Source organism: Metarhizium robertsii (assembly GCF_000187425.2).
Source record: "Metarhizium robertsii ARSEF 23 chromosome Unknown MAA_Scf_5, whole genome shotgun sequence".
In the NCBI taxonomy this organism is placed as follows: Eukaryota; Fungi; Ascomycota; class Sordariomycetes; order Hypocreales; family Clavicipitaceae; genus Metarhizium; species Metarhizium robertsii.
This window is the reverse complement of record NW_011942193.1, coordinates 941,618-956,682: the sequence shown is the minus strand read 5'-3', so window position 1 is coordinate 956,682 and position 15,065 is coordinate 941,618. Positions and strand designations below refer to the sequence as shown.

The window sequence follows — 15,065 nt, the reverse complement described above, 5'->3', positions numbered from 1 at the left end:
AAACCATATGAATTTCGGAAGCTTTTGAATTTCCACATTTTGCCTAATTTGCTCTTTTTTTGGGCTCTTAGAAATCCATTCCGTGCAATCTAGCATACATGTCCATCTAGACACAGACAAAGCCAGCAGCATCACCAAGTCATCACGCACCATCACACCCTCTTGCTCACCGCACAGAGCACAATCTCCAAAAAAAAAACACATGTTGCCATCAACAACAGTTGCCAGAATTCCACACAACACCAAAACCACATCATCCGGAATAGAGCGGGTGTGCGAGTTGGTTGGGACGGTTGACATGATGAATGATGTTCATACCAAACACTTTGATAGACGTAGAGAGCCAAATGCGCTCACCGTCTAAAACAGCCCCAAAATAGTCAAGGCTAAGAGGGCCCAATACTTGTCCCAATTGCGTCGAGTCCTTGACAGCAGGCGTGATCACGGAAATCATCGACATTGTAGACTGTAACGTACACATACCTACACCAAGTGCACTGTTTTCAAAAAAAAAAGGTCAAGGCTATAATTGGGAGACAACCTCGTTCAATCTACACCAATAATAATATACACGCAGTTTTCGACGTCTCCAATGAAGGGAATGCTCTCGTACACTAATAATGCCAGTTATACAACAATGAAAAGGAAAACTGAAACTGAAACTGAAACCCAAACAACGCTGTGAAATGTATGATATTGAAAGAAAGGATCAACTACATCTCCCTTACATGCCCCATTCACTGAATGGTGTCTTCATATAACACTCAGTCATCGACAAAATCTTCTTCCATGGTATCATTACTCTCCCGGATCATTATTTTCGCCAAGTATACCCCTCGCGCATACCGTCCTTCGAAGTCAAGATAGCCTGACAGTCATGTCAACCGACCTCGCTTGCTTCTAGTCTGACATGGGCCAGACAATGGTGTATTTTTTGGAGCTCCGTTGTTGGAGCCCTAGAAGGGTTTTTTTTTTTTGTTTAATCTTTTGGTACTTCAAGTCGACCCACCGACTCGAATCCTTTTCCATCCTGCGACGTTGAAAAGAAAGGCCCAAGATATAGTCTAATGCCATCTCACCACCTCACGACAAAAAGAAATAATTCGTTCAAACAAAATAGGAATGCGCAATGCAGTTGCGGATGATGTGCTCCATGCAGGTATCTTGAAACGTCAGGTGTAGCCCAACAATGTAAACTCCGAAAACTCCTGGATTGTCGCTGCAGACATTTTTTGGCAGACACGCTAGTTTCAATGCTCGGCGGTGAAGACGACAATTTCGCCGCGATCGTTCCGGCGCAGGCGCAAGTTTCGCCAGAGTTCCTTTTCTTCGGTGGCCTTGGGCAAGTTGGAACCGGAGTCTTGGCGCACGCGATGGAACTGCTTCAAGGCCTTCTTCATGCTGCATCCCTTTTTGCTCTCAGGTCCTTTATTCACCAAAGAGAGGAATGCATCGGCACGTGGTTTGTATACAACCACTTGGCCCTCGCTAGTCTTGCCGTCCTTGGATTGCGGTCGGTATTCAATTAGCTTGGTGTCTCTGTGTTCTGCGTGCCGGTGAGAATGCTTCTTTGACTTCTTCTTGGACGACTTAGTCATCATGACACCGAACAGACCGTCGCTAGTGCGCCCGCCCTTGGAATGTTTTGAGTGTTTTGACTTCTTCAGAGGGCTTGCAGGAGAATTCCCGCCGACATCGCCGCCAGAATAGTCGGGGGACGGAGGGTACGTGGGCCGCATCATCTCTTTCAAGCTACCAGTGAGCCCGGAGTGCATAACGGGCGGCGCGTCTGTCATGACTCGATCCGCAGGAACATCAACATGGAGACGCTTGCGCTTCTTATCCTTCTTGGGCTCTCTCTCTCGGCTTCGTCGTCGCTCGGTCTTAGAACTGGGAGTCACAAATGCTGGATCCGTAGGCACGGGGCCGGAACCGTACTGAACTAGGGGTTCATCATCGTATCGCACCAAGGATTTGCCGTCACCGTTTTCTGGTCCCTGCTGGTACATGACGAGGTTCATGTTGGAGGCATTTGGAGTCTGCCCGGTGGCGATGAGGTAATCAAACACATTGATATGATGATCGGTAGCGGCGGGAGGAGGTGTAGGAGCTTCAGGGAGCCCTTCTGCCGGGGATGGTTCGTCCTCAGTCTGCCCAATAGAGTCGTTCCATGGCTCGTAAGCTCCGTCCTCCCCAATGTCTTCAACATACGGCTGCAGGGCCATGTTCTTGGGTCGATCGTATTGATGCTGGTACTGGGAGTCGTCGGGTTTGTGGTTGTTGATCTTGGGTTTTTTGTTCTTCTCTTTGTACAATGCACCTTGGTATTTTTGGTCTTCGGTTATGCAGGACTATCGGGATGTTAGATGCTATGTCATCCAAAAGCCGACGTCGCGGCGGCAGACACGTTGTGGTGAAAGCTGGTTCACGGAGTGACACATACAGTGTGAGAGCGGTATTGTACACCTTGGAAATGGACCATACAATCGAGACAGGAAAAGGAAGCTCCGTGACAACGATTGCGGTGAGGGTCGAGTTTCTTCTTTGTTAAGACGTCACCACACGCCTGTTGGCATGAGAATGTTAGTTGAGTTGGGGAAAAAGATCATCTAGAGCGGCAAGTATGAGACGCGCGGGAGGAGGGTTATTATATCATAAGCCAGGTCAATGTACCAGGGGGTGTGTGCTTTTGAAAGGGGAGGGAGGGGGATGGATGTTCAGAGACAAGCCAAACGGAGGGTGGGCCAGGGGATCAGCGGGACACAGAAGGGAACATCCGAACAGGGCAGGGCCTATGTTATTGCTTGGTCAAAGAGACAAAAGGACTCCTCCTTGCTCCGTAGTGCTAGCACCATCAGCCATCAGCCATCAGCCAGCATGTGGCGATTGCTTCTGGGCGTCGCGGGAGTGATGTCAGGGCTGGATGGCATCAGCATGATGGAGGGGGGCGCTGTGCAGCGTGGTGGGATGGGCGATGCGCCTTGGAAACATGAGAGCGTGGCATGATGGTGCCAGGCACTCCAAGGTATTCATTGTAGGGTCAAACGAGGCCACAAGAACAACCCAAGGACAGGCCCGGCTGGGGTGGGAGCACAGGAAGCCAGGAATGGAACAAGAATGGAACAGGAAACAGACTAGGATTAGCCTCACTCACCTCACACTGAAAGGAGACCATTCTGCTGGTCGTAATACCGGGCTTGCTGGTGATTGGGTCAGGACGTCGCTTGGGTTGGGCAGAGGCAGAGTGTGAGTGGACGCGGTGCTCGAGTGTGTGATGAGGCGGCCCAAGGGCAACAAGCAAGCAGGAGCAGCGGGCGGAGGCTTATTGTTCGCAAAGAAGCCAAACGCTGGTGTATGAGTGGAGGACGCGACGAGGCGACGATCGGGTGTGAAGCCGCCACGAGAGGCCAAGAACGGGACAAGAACCTTGAGCCTCCAACAGAACGAGGGGCCTTCCTTGTTGGATTGGGATGGTGTTGGGGAGCACGGGCGCAATAAAGCGGCAGAAGTCGAGGCGCCTGAGCAGTTTCAGGGCCTTGCTCTGCAGTGGACTCGAGGAGTCGAGGCTATCGATACCAGGTGCCGTCCAGTTGGTGGCGGGGGGGGCTTCCAATGGCCAATGTCGGACTGAGAAGTGACGGGAATCTCCAGAGAGTGACCTGGGTCGCAGTCAATACCGGCGAGACTGGCGGCTGTTCAGGAAGAGTACCGGGGAAAGTACTTTGTAAGGGGTGGCCAGACAAGAGGAATGCGTTTCAGTTGACGTCGAAAAGGACAAGCCCCTGGTTACTAGATGAAGGAATTGGAATGGGATGGAGGGGGGGCGGTGCGGCGCGAGGCCCGAGATGGCTGTGTGTGTGTGTGTGTATGTGGTGTTTGCCAGGTGAGTCTGGCGGGATGAGAATTGAGATTGTGTTCAAGGAGCCAAAGCGAGGCAAAGAAAGAAAGCTCAGAGCCGAGACGGCAGATGGTCGGCGGTGGGCTGTAAGCCGCAGGGGCCCGCGAGGCAGGACAAGGAGTTCTCAAGGTCGGAGGATAATGAGCAATGAATACTCCAGTGCGCGACAGAAAATGCGAAATTTTAAACAGTTGCGGGATGGATGTCGTGCCTTTATCGATATTATTATGGGCCCCGAAGCACGTCAAGCCGGTAATTGCGTTGCTCGGCGGACGATGTGCCAGTGTTTGACAAGCGGATTAACGTGGTGCGAGGGGAAAAGTCTGCGGGAATTGGGGGGAATTGATTTGCCAGGCAGGGCAGTGAATTGCTCGGCAGGCTCACTTTTCTGCTAGGTGCGCTTATCGCCCCACTATTTACTGTTTGGTACTTGAACTCCCCTAAACATATTTACTTCTAATAGAATAAATGCTACTATATTTTTTTTATAATACCTGATGACGAGGTCCCAGGTAAAGGGTGAGCACAACTAGCAAAAAGAGTGATCCCGCCGAGCAATTCGCCAGGGCATAGCATTTGGAGACGAAAATTTTGTGCTCTCGGGCATGTGGTGCTCCAGTGCCGCCTCCTGCCCTATCGCTGTGCCTGTGTTGTGCCTGCGGTGCTGCCTTCCTTGCCGCCGTGACGTGCGTCTCTGCCCAGTGGTTGACAGTCGACTGGTCCGTGTCTGGGCAATCAACGTCGCCTGGTGAATGTTGTGCGGGTTGCTGGAGCAGGCGCAGGCGCAGGTGCAGGCTCAAGCACATGATATTACATACGGTCTTGTTGCCATGGCGCAAACTTGGACACGCTTCATGGGCCATGGCGCCATTTCACAGATGCTTCTGGCTCTGTTCTGTTCTGCTCTGCTTAGTTCTCGTGCTCCTATCTGTATTCTTGTGTTTTCTTTTTATAATGTTACCACCAGTCGTCCCAGCTACAACACCGTCCACACAACTTACTCCTACAACATTCGAGTGCTTATTAGCCCACGCCCCGCGCTGTCCATCTGCCCCCCCTCCAAAACACACCAGGGTCCAGATGGCTCCTTCCACCAGCTCTCAAACTCGCCTGAGGCAGCACCCTGATTGGTCTGTTGAGGCGAGGGATCGCGTCGAGCAAGGACAGCCGGCATGTCATGTGGACACCAGGGTCGTTGCAACTCCCGAGGGAACATTGAATGATTGTACATACATACTGCACATACTCCCTACTCTGTAGTTATTTACGATACAAGGCGACAAGGAGCAACCTCCGAACTACTGCACATCAACAGACACCAAGGTTGAACGGCGGCGAATCTCTTCGCGACCTGCAGATGCTGCCGTCACAAGCACTACCCACGCAACGTCAGAAGCAGGTTTTCCCAAGGTTGCCGCCTCCATCACTCCATACATACATGACACACGCACATACATAGGCACAAAATGTAGATAGGCACACTCCAACACCAAGACTGTGGCTGCGCCGTTGCCATAAGCTGAGTGTCTGGCCTGCTTGGCCAACTGGGACTGCCGTCGATTGTTTGGAAAACAGCTAAAGGGGTGCCCTCACACTGGCCATGCAGGCCAAAGGCTCTCCGCTGCTGAATATAGAACTGCACGGCCAATCGCAAGTCGATAGTCGTGCCGTCTTATTCCAGTCTAGAATTACGCTGTCAACATGCGCAGCGACGACCAATGTCAATGGATTCGAACCCCTCCCATGTCGCAGACGGAGCCAATTACTTGGAGGGCTGTTGGCACACAAGCACACCTTGACCTTATGATGGTAGTAACGAGCACTGTCGACTTGCTTGCTTTGTGTGCCATGTCTACTCCGTACTGCGTACGCACACCAACTTGCCAGCTTCGCCCCCATCTAATATCAAGTGCTCCATAGTGACAACCTCGAGCATGAGCCACTAGGAGACGGCATGATCATGCGCGCTGCAGTGCGAGTGGCTGAGGCTGCTGACCCGGGCGATGGGGAAAACTGAGACACTTACTCCGTATCTCAAGTCAACAAGCGAACGTGGACAAGAGCCGAGCCATCACTCAACTCCAAGCAAAAGAGCAAAAGAGCAAAAGACAAACGCACAAGACAAGAAAAAAAATCCGTGCTTTTACACTATTGGCAGCATGAAACGCCAGCCAGCCAAAGAAGTCTCACAGAGCACACGTCACATCCTCTCTTGCCGTTCCTTGTCGGTTCCTCATGACGGGCATCTTGGCCGGCGACAAGGTCCCTTCAAGCATCAAGCAATCCATGGAACCATCCGCGTCCCTTGCTTTTCCATGTTTTCATTATTTCGCGGCCAGTCATTGCGCTCTTCCCGGCGCCTTGCAAGATTTGGACATGGGCCGGTGCATCTGCACCTCGGAGTCTTCCTCCGGACAGCGGCCTGCGCTGCTGCAGGGGCAGCACAGGAGCACACCCGGCGGCGCTGATGCGGGTTTATAGCTTGCATGAGACGTGCTCGCGATACTCCAACTCTAATGATATCGGAATGGCGCCCATCATGTACCGATTCCCGTGGTTGCGTAGGCGCTACGGGTGGCCAGGGCCCAACGATCATCGTATCGAGCTTTGTGGCTTAAGGACACATCCGACGCCTCCATCATACTCATGGTACATATGTATGCCATAATATCCCTTACAAATGTCATCATGACTTCAAAGAAAGGGAGCATACGGGCCCCCGCATAAATCCCCGCGCTGTAAGATCGGCCACCATGGTGCAGTTGCATCGTGACTACGGAGTAGGCTGTCAAGGCCGCTTGGTACGCCAAACAACCAGAGTTCAATCATCTCAACCTTGGGACGGCATGGCTTGCAGAGAGTCCGGGGGTAACCGTCCGTCTGGGTATGAGCAACCTGGCCCATGTTCCCAGGCTTGTGCGCCGAGACGGTTTCGTACAGCATCCAGCATCATGCCCCCCCTCCGAGGGAATCGCGCAGCCATGTTTCAGCAGCGCCGTCTTTATTCAAATATCCCCCAAGGAAGACGGAGGGAAGGCCGAACAAATACACGTACAGATATGTACAGTGCCCCGATGCACATGTCATGTAAGCTTCGTTTGGGGAATGGGTATCCCGCCCCTTCAGAACAAGGACGAATTGCGAGTTTCGCCTGAGACACGTCTGCGTTGGTGCTTTGATGGCGACCAAATTCGGCGTTTCAACCTCCCTCTTTGAGTCTGGGTCTGTCTTGCTTGCGAGTCAAGCCTCGAGTAATTCATGCTTGTCTCTGGAGGTCCCCATTCCTTGGGGTATCCGTACCCCGTATGTTGTGATGGGGGCTCCCCGTCATCCCTTTCTGCATAATCTAATCGTGAGCCATGCAATGATGCAACTAACCCGTAGTTCAGAAACTTGGGCGAGCAACACTGGTTTGTGATGGCCGATGTGTGTGAAAGTCGGCCATCTGGCATCATATACTTTGACACACTCGGAGTGCGCATTGCGAGTGCGAATATCCAGCGCGACGCCACTCGTCGTCGTACTCGGCAACTTCATAATGCATGCTGGTCGGGATGGGCGTGTAACATGATTCCGTACTGATACTAGTAGTAGTGCTCCGTACTAACAGATTCAATGTGATTGATGATATGCACATGGTACTGGTGAGAGTCGGGAGCTCATTTTAAATACCCACATGAGCGACAGAGGATTGATGCCGAGGCCATGCGTCATTTCGAGTCGTCAAGCCTCACAATTGTGACGGATGCCCGGGCGGCTCAATCAAATCGGCTGGCTGCCCCCAAGACAAGGCCTTGCGGATACAGAGTAGATATATTCCATCAAGCTTTGGGGCATGGATGCATCCATCATCAGCCATCCGCCTCTCCTAATGTACGATGTCTGATGCATGTCTGCGGCGCAATCCATGACACGACAAAGCACCAACCATTGCACATTGGCATTCATGATACTAATAAGACAAGAGAGTGGAGCGGAAGGCCCGAGTGCCTCCATGTCCCTCAACTCCCTTTTAGCCGCTTCGTCCGTCTGGTCTCAACCCGTCTTAACCGTCTTGACCGTCTCGACCGTCCCTGGTTGAAAGCCCCACACCACACCGTCGACCTCTCAGCCCACCAGACCTCAATTGTCCCGCACATTGGCGTACGGAGTAGTACATGCGTAGAGCAAACTCCAGGGTTGCTCTTTACCGCCATCCGCAAACACAAAACTGTTGTTCCGTTGTGCGTGCATCTTGCACCGTCTTTTCGTTTCTGTCCACATCCCCAACCGTCTCCAGGGCCTCGCCTTCACGCGTCCTTCCAGTACAAATCAGGGCCTCCCTCCCGGCATCACGGTCAGATATGCTCCAATGATTGGCGCCTTCGTGTCCTGAACCAGGCCAGCAGGCACGATTAGGCATTCACGACACCAATAGCACCCGCGCGCCCTCACCGAAAATTCTGCAATCTGCAATCTGCTTCTCTGCAGTCAGCCTCGCCACACAAGGACGCCGCCTCGCACATTGCCACCGTTGGGCATTTGTCGTGTTTTCCGTGACAGGGCTGCATCCTCGCCGAGGCAACCTGCCTTGACATCATACCGCCTTGTTTTGCTTCCCTCGACGTCTATTGTATCATTGGCTCGCCCGTCGCTGCCGCCGCGGCCAGAAACAAGGCGCAGCCTTGGGGACCTGAGACGATCACAACCCAGCCCAATCTCAAGCCTGCCCGTCACCAAAGGGAAGGCTCTCGATGCCTGATCGCGCCGAAATGTCGAGCCACAGCTCTGCTCCCGCCTCGACCCTCGGCAGCTACTTGGAGCAGATGGCCTCTGCACTCAGCTCAGTAGCTTCCTATATGCGTCTTCCTGCATTGGCATCCACGGTATGTGAGGGTGCCAGATTTGGATCTTGCAGCTGTTGCTTGGTCATGTTGTACAGAGCCCGACAGCTGACGTATGTCTACAGGGCATTGCTGCCGCGCTGACGTCGCTTCTTTATTTTAAACAAAAGTATGGTGATTTTATTTTATTTTATTTTTCCCTCGAGGCCGTCTTGGTAACCCGGCACTTGGCACTGTGACGGATCCTGGTGGTCGTTGTGTGCCGAGGCCATTGGAAGGAGGTTGGGCCGGTCGGCTAACATTGTATTCTCACCAGGGCTTTGATATACCCGTCCCACATGCCCCCAAACTCCCGGACAGATGTACCGAGACCTTCCCAATTCGGTATCAGGGACTTCGAAGAGCTTGTTATTCCTACTGACGATGGCGAGAAACTCTCCGCCTATTACATTCGAGGTCCTCGTGAGGGTCGAAACTCCAACGTGACTGTTATTATGTTTCATGGAAACGCTGGAAACATTGGTCATCGACTCCCTATAGCAAGACTGCTCATTAATTACACGGGCTGCAACGTCTTTATGCTCGAGTACAGGGGATATGGCACGTCAACCGGTGAGCCCGACGAGGCAGGATTGAACATGGATGCGCAAACCGGCTTGAAGTACCTGCGTGAAAGAGCCGAGACACGAGACCACCGCCTCGTCATCTATGGTCAAAGCTTAGGCGGCGCGGTTAGCATCCGGCTGGTGGCTAAGAACCAGGACGCCGGCGACATTATCGGCTTGGTGCTGGAGAATACTTTCGTATCCATGAGGAAGCTGATACCATCTGTCATTCCACCTGCCAAGTACCTGACTCTGCTCTGCCATCAGGTGTGGCCCAGCGAAGCAACTCTGCCGAGCATTACAAAGGTTCCTATCCTATTTCTCAGCGGTCTGCAGGACGAAATTGTGCCGTAAGTTTTGTCCCCTCCCCTCTTTCTTTTACACAAGCTTCTGTAAGAAGAAGAAGAATAAAAACTGTCATGGATCATATGATGATCAAATACCACACCCACAAAATATGAACCGCTTGCGGCGCTGATTTGAAACTACCATCTCTCAAGTCTGATTGGATCCCTTTGATGCCACACCTTCAACCCTAATGAAGTACCACATTAAGAAATCTGCCAAACTGACCAAATTGCGCTTTCTCATGAGATAGGCCCGGTCACATGCGCCAGCTATACGACCTTTGCAACGCACCCGACAAGCGCTGGAAGCCACTCCCGGGTGGCGACCACAACTCTAGCGTCCTCGAGGACGGCTACTTTGAAGCCATTGCCGATTTTGTGGCCGATGTTACGAGCCAATCATACATGGAGAAGACGCGGTTATAGAAATGGTAGGTAATATTATCCTGCCGGAGCGGCGCCAATCCTATCTGTATTTTTTTTCTGGCTAGACAACTCTTTTTTTTTCCTGCTGGAAAGATGTGTAGTCGAGTCGTCATGATAGATACCCACTTTGTCTTGCCAAGATTGTTCAGCATATACACGGAAATCAGTACATAGACACAGTCTCTGATAATGAGGGGAGTGGAAACATGGTGTCTTTGCCACGAGCAAGTGTTGATTTATTTATTTATTTTCATTTTTTTATTTTTTTTAACAAATTATCGGCGGAGGGGGCAGTAAACAGACCAATCGCGCATGTACTTGCGCCACGAGGACCTAATGTACCGTCCCGGTCTGGCGTTGCGTCATTTTCTCTCGTGTGTCTATGTGCATGCCATGAACGTCGGCGGGGTGCCAGAGATCAGAGTTCGACGCGAGGAGTCGCAGGCGGTGGGTTGTCCATGTGACTGACGCTTGTAGGGTTGGTGATTGGGCCGCGTGATGCGCGGTGGTATTGGAAAGGCGGTGTTGTGCGTGGGGTGTTTGTAGAGAGGCAGAGGGATGGATGGGAAGTTGCTTGTGTGTAGGTTAGGTCGCGGTTCTCTTTTTTTTTTTTTTTTTCAGCAAGGGAGTTGGCGCTTTAATGGTGCCTTGTCGCGTTGAGACGAAATCCAAGTGTTTCTGAGAGTGACGAAGCGGCGACTACTAGTAGCACTTGGACTAGAGGCCATGCTCATACCGGAATTTCAACGAGGACCAAGTCATGGTGTTCATGGCGATACAAGTAAATAATACTAATGCTGCGAAATAAAGATGTATATTGTGATTAATAGAACACTGGCGGAGACATCTCAACACTCGACATCCCCATCTAGCTCATGTGTCCACGACCGCTCCCTCTCAATCTTCTTCTTTCTAAGCCCGACTAAGCGTCTTCCCGTGGTCCGGGGAGCTTCTTCGACGGCAGTATCCAGCTTTGCAGCGGCCCTTCCGGCAACGGCACTCCATCCGGATGCATCCGTCTTGCTCACGTCGTCTCTCCTTGCGACATGGCCTGCGGAATCGACGTGGCACAGGAATACCTTGCCTGCTACATCTGAGCCCTGAATAGTCCTGGCAAGACGTGGTTTCAGGGAAATGAGAACCTGTTCGAGGGCCGGGGGCGACAGGAACGACGAGTAGGATGTCGTTGCGCGGAGGAGCACCTCGTCTGAGGGGAGGAAGCTGATTTCAAAATGGACAGACGGCTGAGTGGACAGATCGGAGTTGAGGGCTGTTTTGACGTCGTCGATGGTGAGGCCGAAGCGGGGGCTTGTGAGGAGGAATCCGTTGAAGGGGTCCTGTGCGGTCAACGGCGGAGAGGGAGCGCGAGATGCGGCGGCGCTGGCTGCGTCTGCCGCTTGGGCAGCTCGGATCTTGATACACTGGGAGAGTGTCTTGCTGGGGGCAGAGACGAACCGAGTGCCCTTGAAGACGACGACGTAGCGGTAGGGCTCAATGTCTTCGCTGCGGCTTTCAAGCCCGTAGTCTTCGGCCAGGACGTGCAGGAATTGGCGATACGTGGTGCTCATGGGCTTGTAACGGAGACGCACCTCGTTGGGGCTCTTAGCGAAGACGCGGAATTCGCGTTCTTGCGTCTCAGCCCACGACGTATTCTCTTTGAAGAGGCGGAGGGTGGTGTCTGAGTAGGGGATGTGATCGTTTTGATGGGAGGTAGGGTCAATGTTGAGAGCTGCGGCGAGTCGACGATTGCGCTCGAGGCGCAGACATTCATCGTCGCATTTGATTTCGATACGGCTTGGTGTGGCATTGGAGCTGCTGGCGAGACATTTGACTTCTTGGGTGCGAACGCCGCAGGGGCATGAGATGACAGCTTTGGCGGTGCAGGCGGATGACTCGTTGCAAGCTGTCATTATTAGTTTACTTTGTCTACAGGCGGTTGAAGCATTGCTTTGAGACGGTTCTTGACTTACCAGTTTGTCCGTGGCATGTGTTTTGGCATGGATGTTCACAGAACAATTTCGTTTTGCCACAAGCCTGCTCACAACGCTTGCCTGATAGATTGGCATCCTCACACTCCCCGGGTCGATGGCACAGTTTCTTGCAGCTATGCAGTCCGCACTTCAGCTTCTTCCCGCAAACCCTCCCGCAATGTGCCTCCTGGAGGTGGCACGGCTGGCTGTGAATCTTTTCCTTGCCACAAGCGCACCATTTCTCAACCAGGAACGGGCACTTGGGGCAGGATATGTCTCCAGCATGACAGTTGTGCTCGACGGACGGATGTCCACAGCTGGGCCGTCGGAGACAGTTGAAACGGCAGTCTGGAGGCCGGGTACCGCACGGCTGAGGGGGGTGAAGGACTGTCCGGCCGCAGTCGCAACTGATTTCGGTGAAGATGGCTTCTGGGCAGTTGGCACATGGGCCACGGTGGCAGATTTGCTGGCACTCGTGACTGCCGCACTTCAACTGTCTACCGCATGTCTTGATGCAAATGTGCTCTGCTTCGATCGATGTTACTTCACTGGGAAGCTTATGCTTTCGTCGAGCTGCTTGTCTCTCAGCAGCCTTCTTTTCGCCTGCACAGCAGTGCTCTCCGCACTTGTGACGACCGCAGCTCAAGTTGGCTTGGCAAATTCTCATACACATGGGGCTTTGAACATTGCCCTGATGGCAGACGCTCCGCGTGCGTGTCCGGCCACATATGCAAGCAACCTCTATAGTCTCGTTGCAGAATCCACAATCTCCGGTATGGCACTTGGAAGCGCACAAGTGCCCACACGGTAGTTTCTTATGGCAAGGCTCCTCGCAATGTGGAATAGGGTCCTCACACGAAACCCGAGCATTTTTGAGCAGCTCGCCGAGGGGTGTTTTGCCACACGGGCAGTGGGTGACAGATTCTGGCGAGTATGGGCAGTGTGCTGGCTGCTCTTCCTGCGGATGACACGACTCTGAGCATTTATGAATGCCGCAGTCGAAACTGCGCTCGCAGAGCCGATCGCATGTAAAAGTTCCATCAAACCAACTCTGGTCCGCAATGTGGTATGACATCTGTGGCTCTTCTCGTTCAAAACACGGCATTTGCTTCTCAACTCGGCCGCAATAACACTTGGCATCAACAGTCATGTCGCAGTCTCCACAGAGGCCGGAATGGCACGGCTTGGAGCAAAAATGCTCCCCACAAGGAAGCAAATCTCCGCAGGTTTCCTGACAGCTCCATCCGTTCTCGTAGTCGGTCTCTCTGCACAACTTGCGAGATTCGTTCTTTCCGCAGAAGCAGGATTGAGTTGGCCCCATTAAGCCACAGGGCGGGCAGGGCCCGGCATGACACTGAAGAGGGCACGGGTGTGGACATGTCGGTCGCGGTTTCGAGCACGTTTGACCACAAGAATGTGGAGGCAGAGATGAAGGTGCTGGATGGGGGTTGATATCCTTTCCGCACCAACAGTGATAGGACCCGGGGTCGTCAGATAACTTCGAGTTGCACCCTGGACATCTCCAAGTAAACACTTGCCGAGGCTCAGAGGGCTGTAAATCTGTCTGCTTTTTCTGGTTGTCGTACCATTTCCTGACGCATTTCAAATGAACAACAGTCCAGCAGAGGGTACATGACCAAACGTGTGAAGTCCGCACAACATCGTCCGTGCAAATGGCACATTCGTAGTTGAAGTTTCTTATGTCCTCATGGATCCTAGTTCCCAGGTCCTCTGCCGTAGATTTTGGAAGCCTCACTTGTGGCTTTGCAAAAGTCTTGGGCTTGGTAGGTTTACTGTGCAAGGTCAGGTCTCACTATATCATAACTATGTGAACGGTCGAGGGGGAACTGCATACCTCCTAGTTACTAAAGGCTTACCAGGGACGAACTCTGGTGCATCCGCGCTCAGCGAGGGAGCAGCAGAGACGGCACTATCACCAGCTTCGCCACTTACGCCGGTGAGGTGGCCACCAAATGATCTGTGAGCAAACGATCGCGGAGCGTCATGTCTTGCTGAGCCACGGCCAACTTGTCGTGGGCCACGAGGTCTTCGGTCTCTCCCTCTCTGGTTTGAGTTGGAACCATCTGGGATTGATCTGGCTGGTGCTTCCGAGGATGCCTGAATCTGCCTTTGTGTGGCTGTAGAGCCAGTTTGTGATTGAGAAGTCTCGCTTTGAGAGGGAGCAGATGCACCCCCCGAGCGAGAACCGTCTACCAGTTGACGGGTTTTACCACCGCGGCCTCTGCGGTGGCCATGATTTCTTCCCCGATTAGGACGCTGCGACTGGTTTTGAGCTTGAGAGCCCTCCGCCTCGGGCATAATCTGTGGTTGGGAAGAGGCGTTCTGGGGCAAAGCAGTTGAGGTGGCCAATGTGGAACTCTGAAGTGAAGCTCGTCGAACGTCTTGCTGTCGGAGAACGAGTTTTACTCGGAACGGCTTGGGATAGTGCAAGGCAAACGTACAAACACGTATATGTACAAGTCAAGTCAATAGGATGGCAAAGAGCCCAGGTGAAGAATGAGAAATAAAGAGGGAAGCGAGACAGGAGAAGAGCAAGTGGCGTTGACTTCTTTGATATTTCGCCCGTCGTCGCAAAATGCTGAAGCTTGAGTGGAGCCTCGAAGTCGATGCTGGACGTTCGATGTTGTTTCCGCAAATCTTAGTGGCTGAAGAAGTGTCTAGGAGAACAACTAGCCAGTGGCAAAGTCGCCTGTGTAGGCTGACAAAGACTCTGGCGACGTGCCAAAAGCAGTCAACTGGTAGAAAATGAGTCACCAACTAACGGGCAACAAGAGGGGCAAAGCTACCGCCCCAATCTCGAATTGACCAATCCCAGCGCGTTGAATCCGTGATGTCGCCTGTGCACTTGAAAAAGAGTCATAGTGACAAAGGAACCTTCCCAATTCTGCACTCTGACGTGCGACAAATTGAGTTTTGACTCGAAAATTGATCGTCAATTTTCTCCAGGCAACCCCAGGGAAAATTTCTCGCGAGTC

The 15,065-nt window shown here is 52.6% G+C and overlaps 3 protein-coding genes across 3 annotated transcripts; 1 reads left to right on the top strand and 2 right to left on the bottom strand.

The window, feature by feature from the left end:
- Positions 1-1,250: 1,250 nt before the first annotated feature.
- On the bottom strand, positions 1,251-2,482 carry MAA_04361 (Zinc finger domain-containing protein, C2H2, LYAR-type; the record flags this gene model as incomplete). Its single annotated transcript, XM_007822359.2, has 2 exons — positions 1,251-2,351; positions 2,444-2,482. The coding sequence occupies 2 exons, from the start codon at positions 2,480-2,482 to the stop codon at positions 1,251-1,253; spliced, it is 1,140 nt and encodes a 379-aa protein (XP_007820550.2).
- Positions 2,483-8,649: 6,167 nt separating this feature from the next.
- MAA_04362 (BEM46 family protein) lies at positions 8,650-10,099 on the top strand (the record flags this gene model as incomplete). The annotated part of the gene is made up of 4 exons (XM_007822360.2): positions 8,650-8,763; positions 8,847-8,890; positions 9,038-9,676; positions 9,925-10,099. 4 exons carry the CDS (start codon positions 8,650-8,652, stop codon positions 10,097-10,099), a joined length of 972 nt encoding a protein of 323 aa, XP_007820551.2.
- Positions 10,100-10,947: 848 nt separating this feature from the next.
- On the bottom strand, positions 10,948-14,388 carry MAA_04363 (Single-stranded nucleic acid binding R3H; the record flags this gene model as incomplete). Its single annotated transcript, XM_007822361.2, has 3 exons — positions 10,948-12,002; positions 12,070-13,862; positions 13,925-14,388. 3 exons carry the CDS (start codon positions 14,386-14,388, stop codon positions 10,948-10,950), a joined length of 3,312 nt encoding a protein of 1,103 aa, XP_007820552.2.
- Between the last annotated feature and the right edge of the window lie 677 nt (positions 14,389-15,065).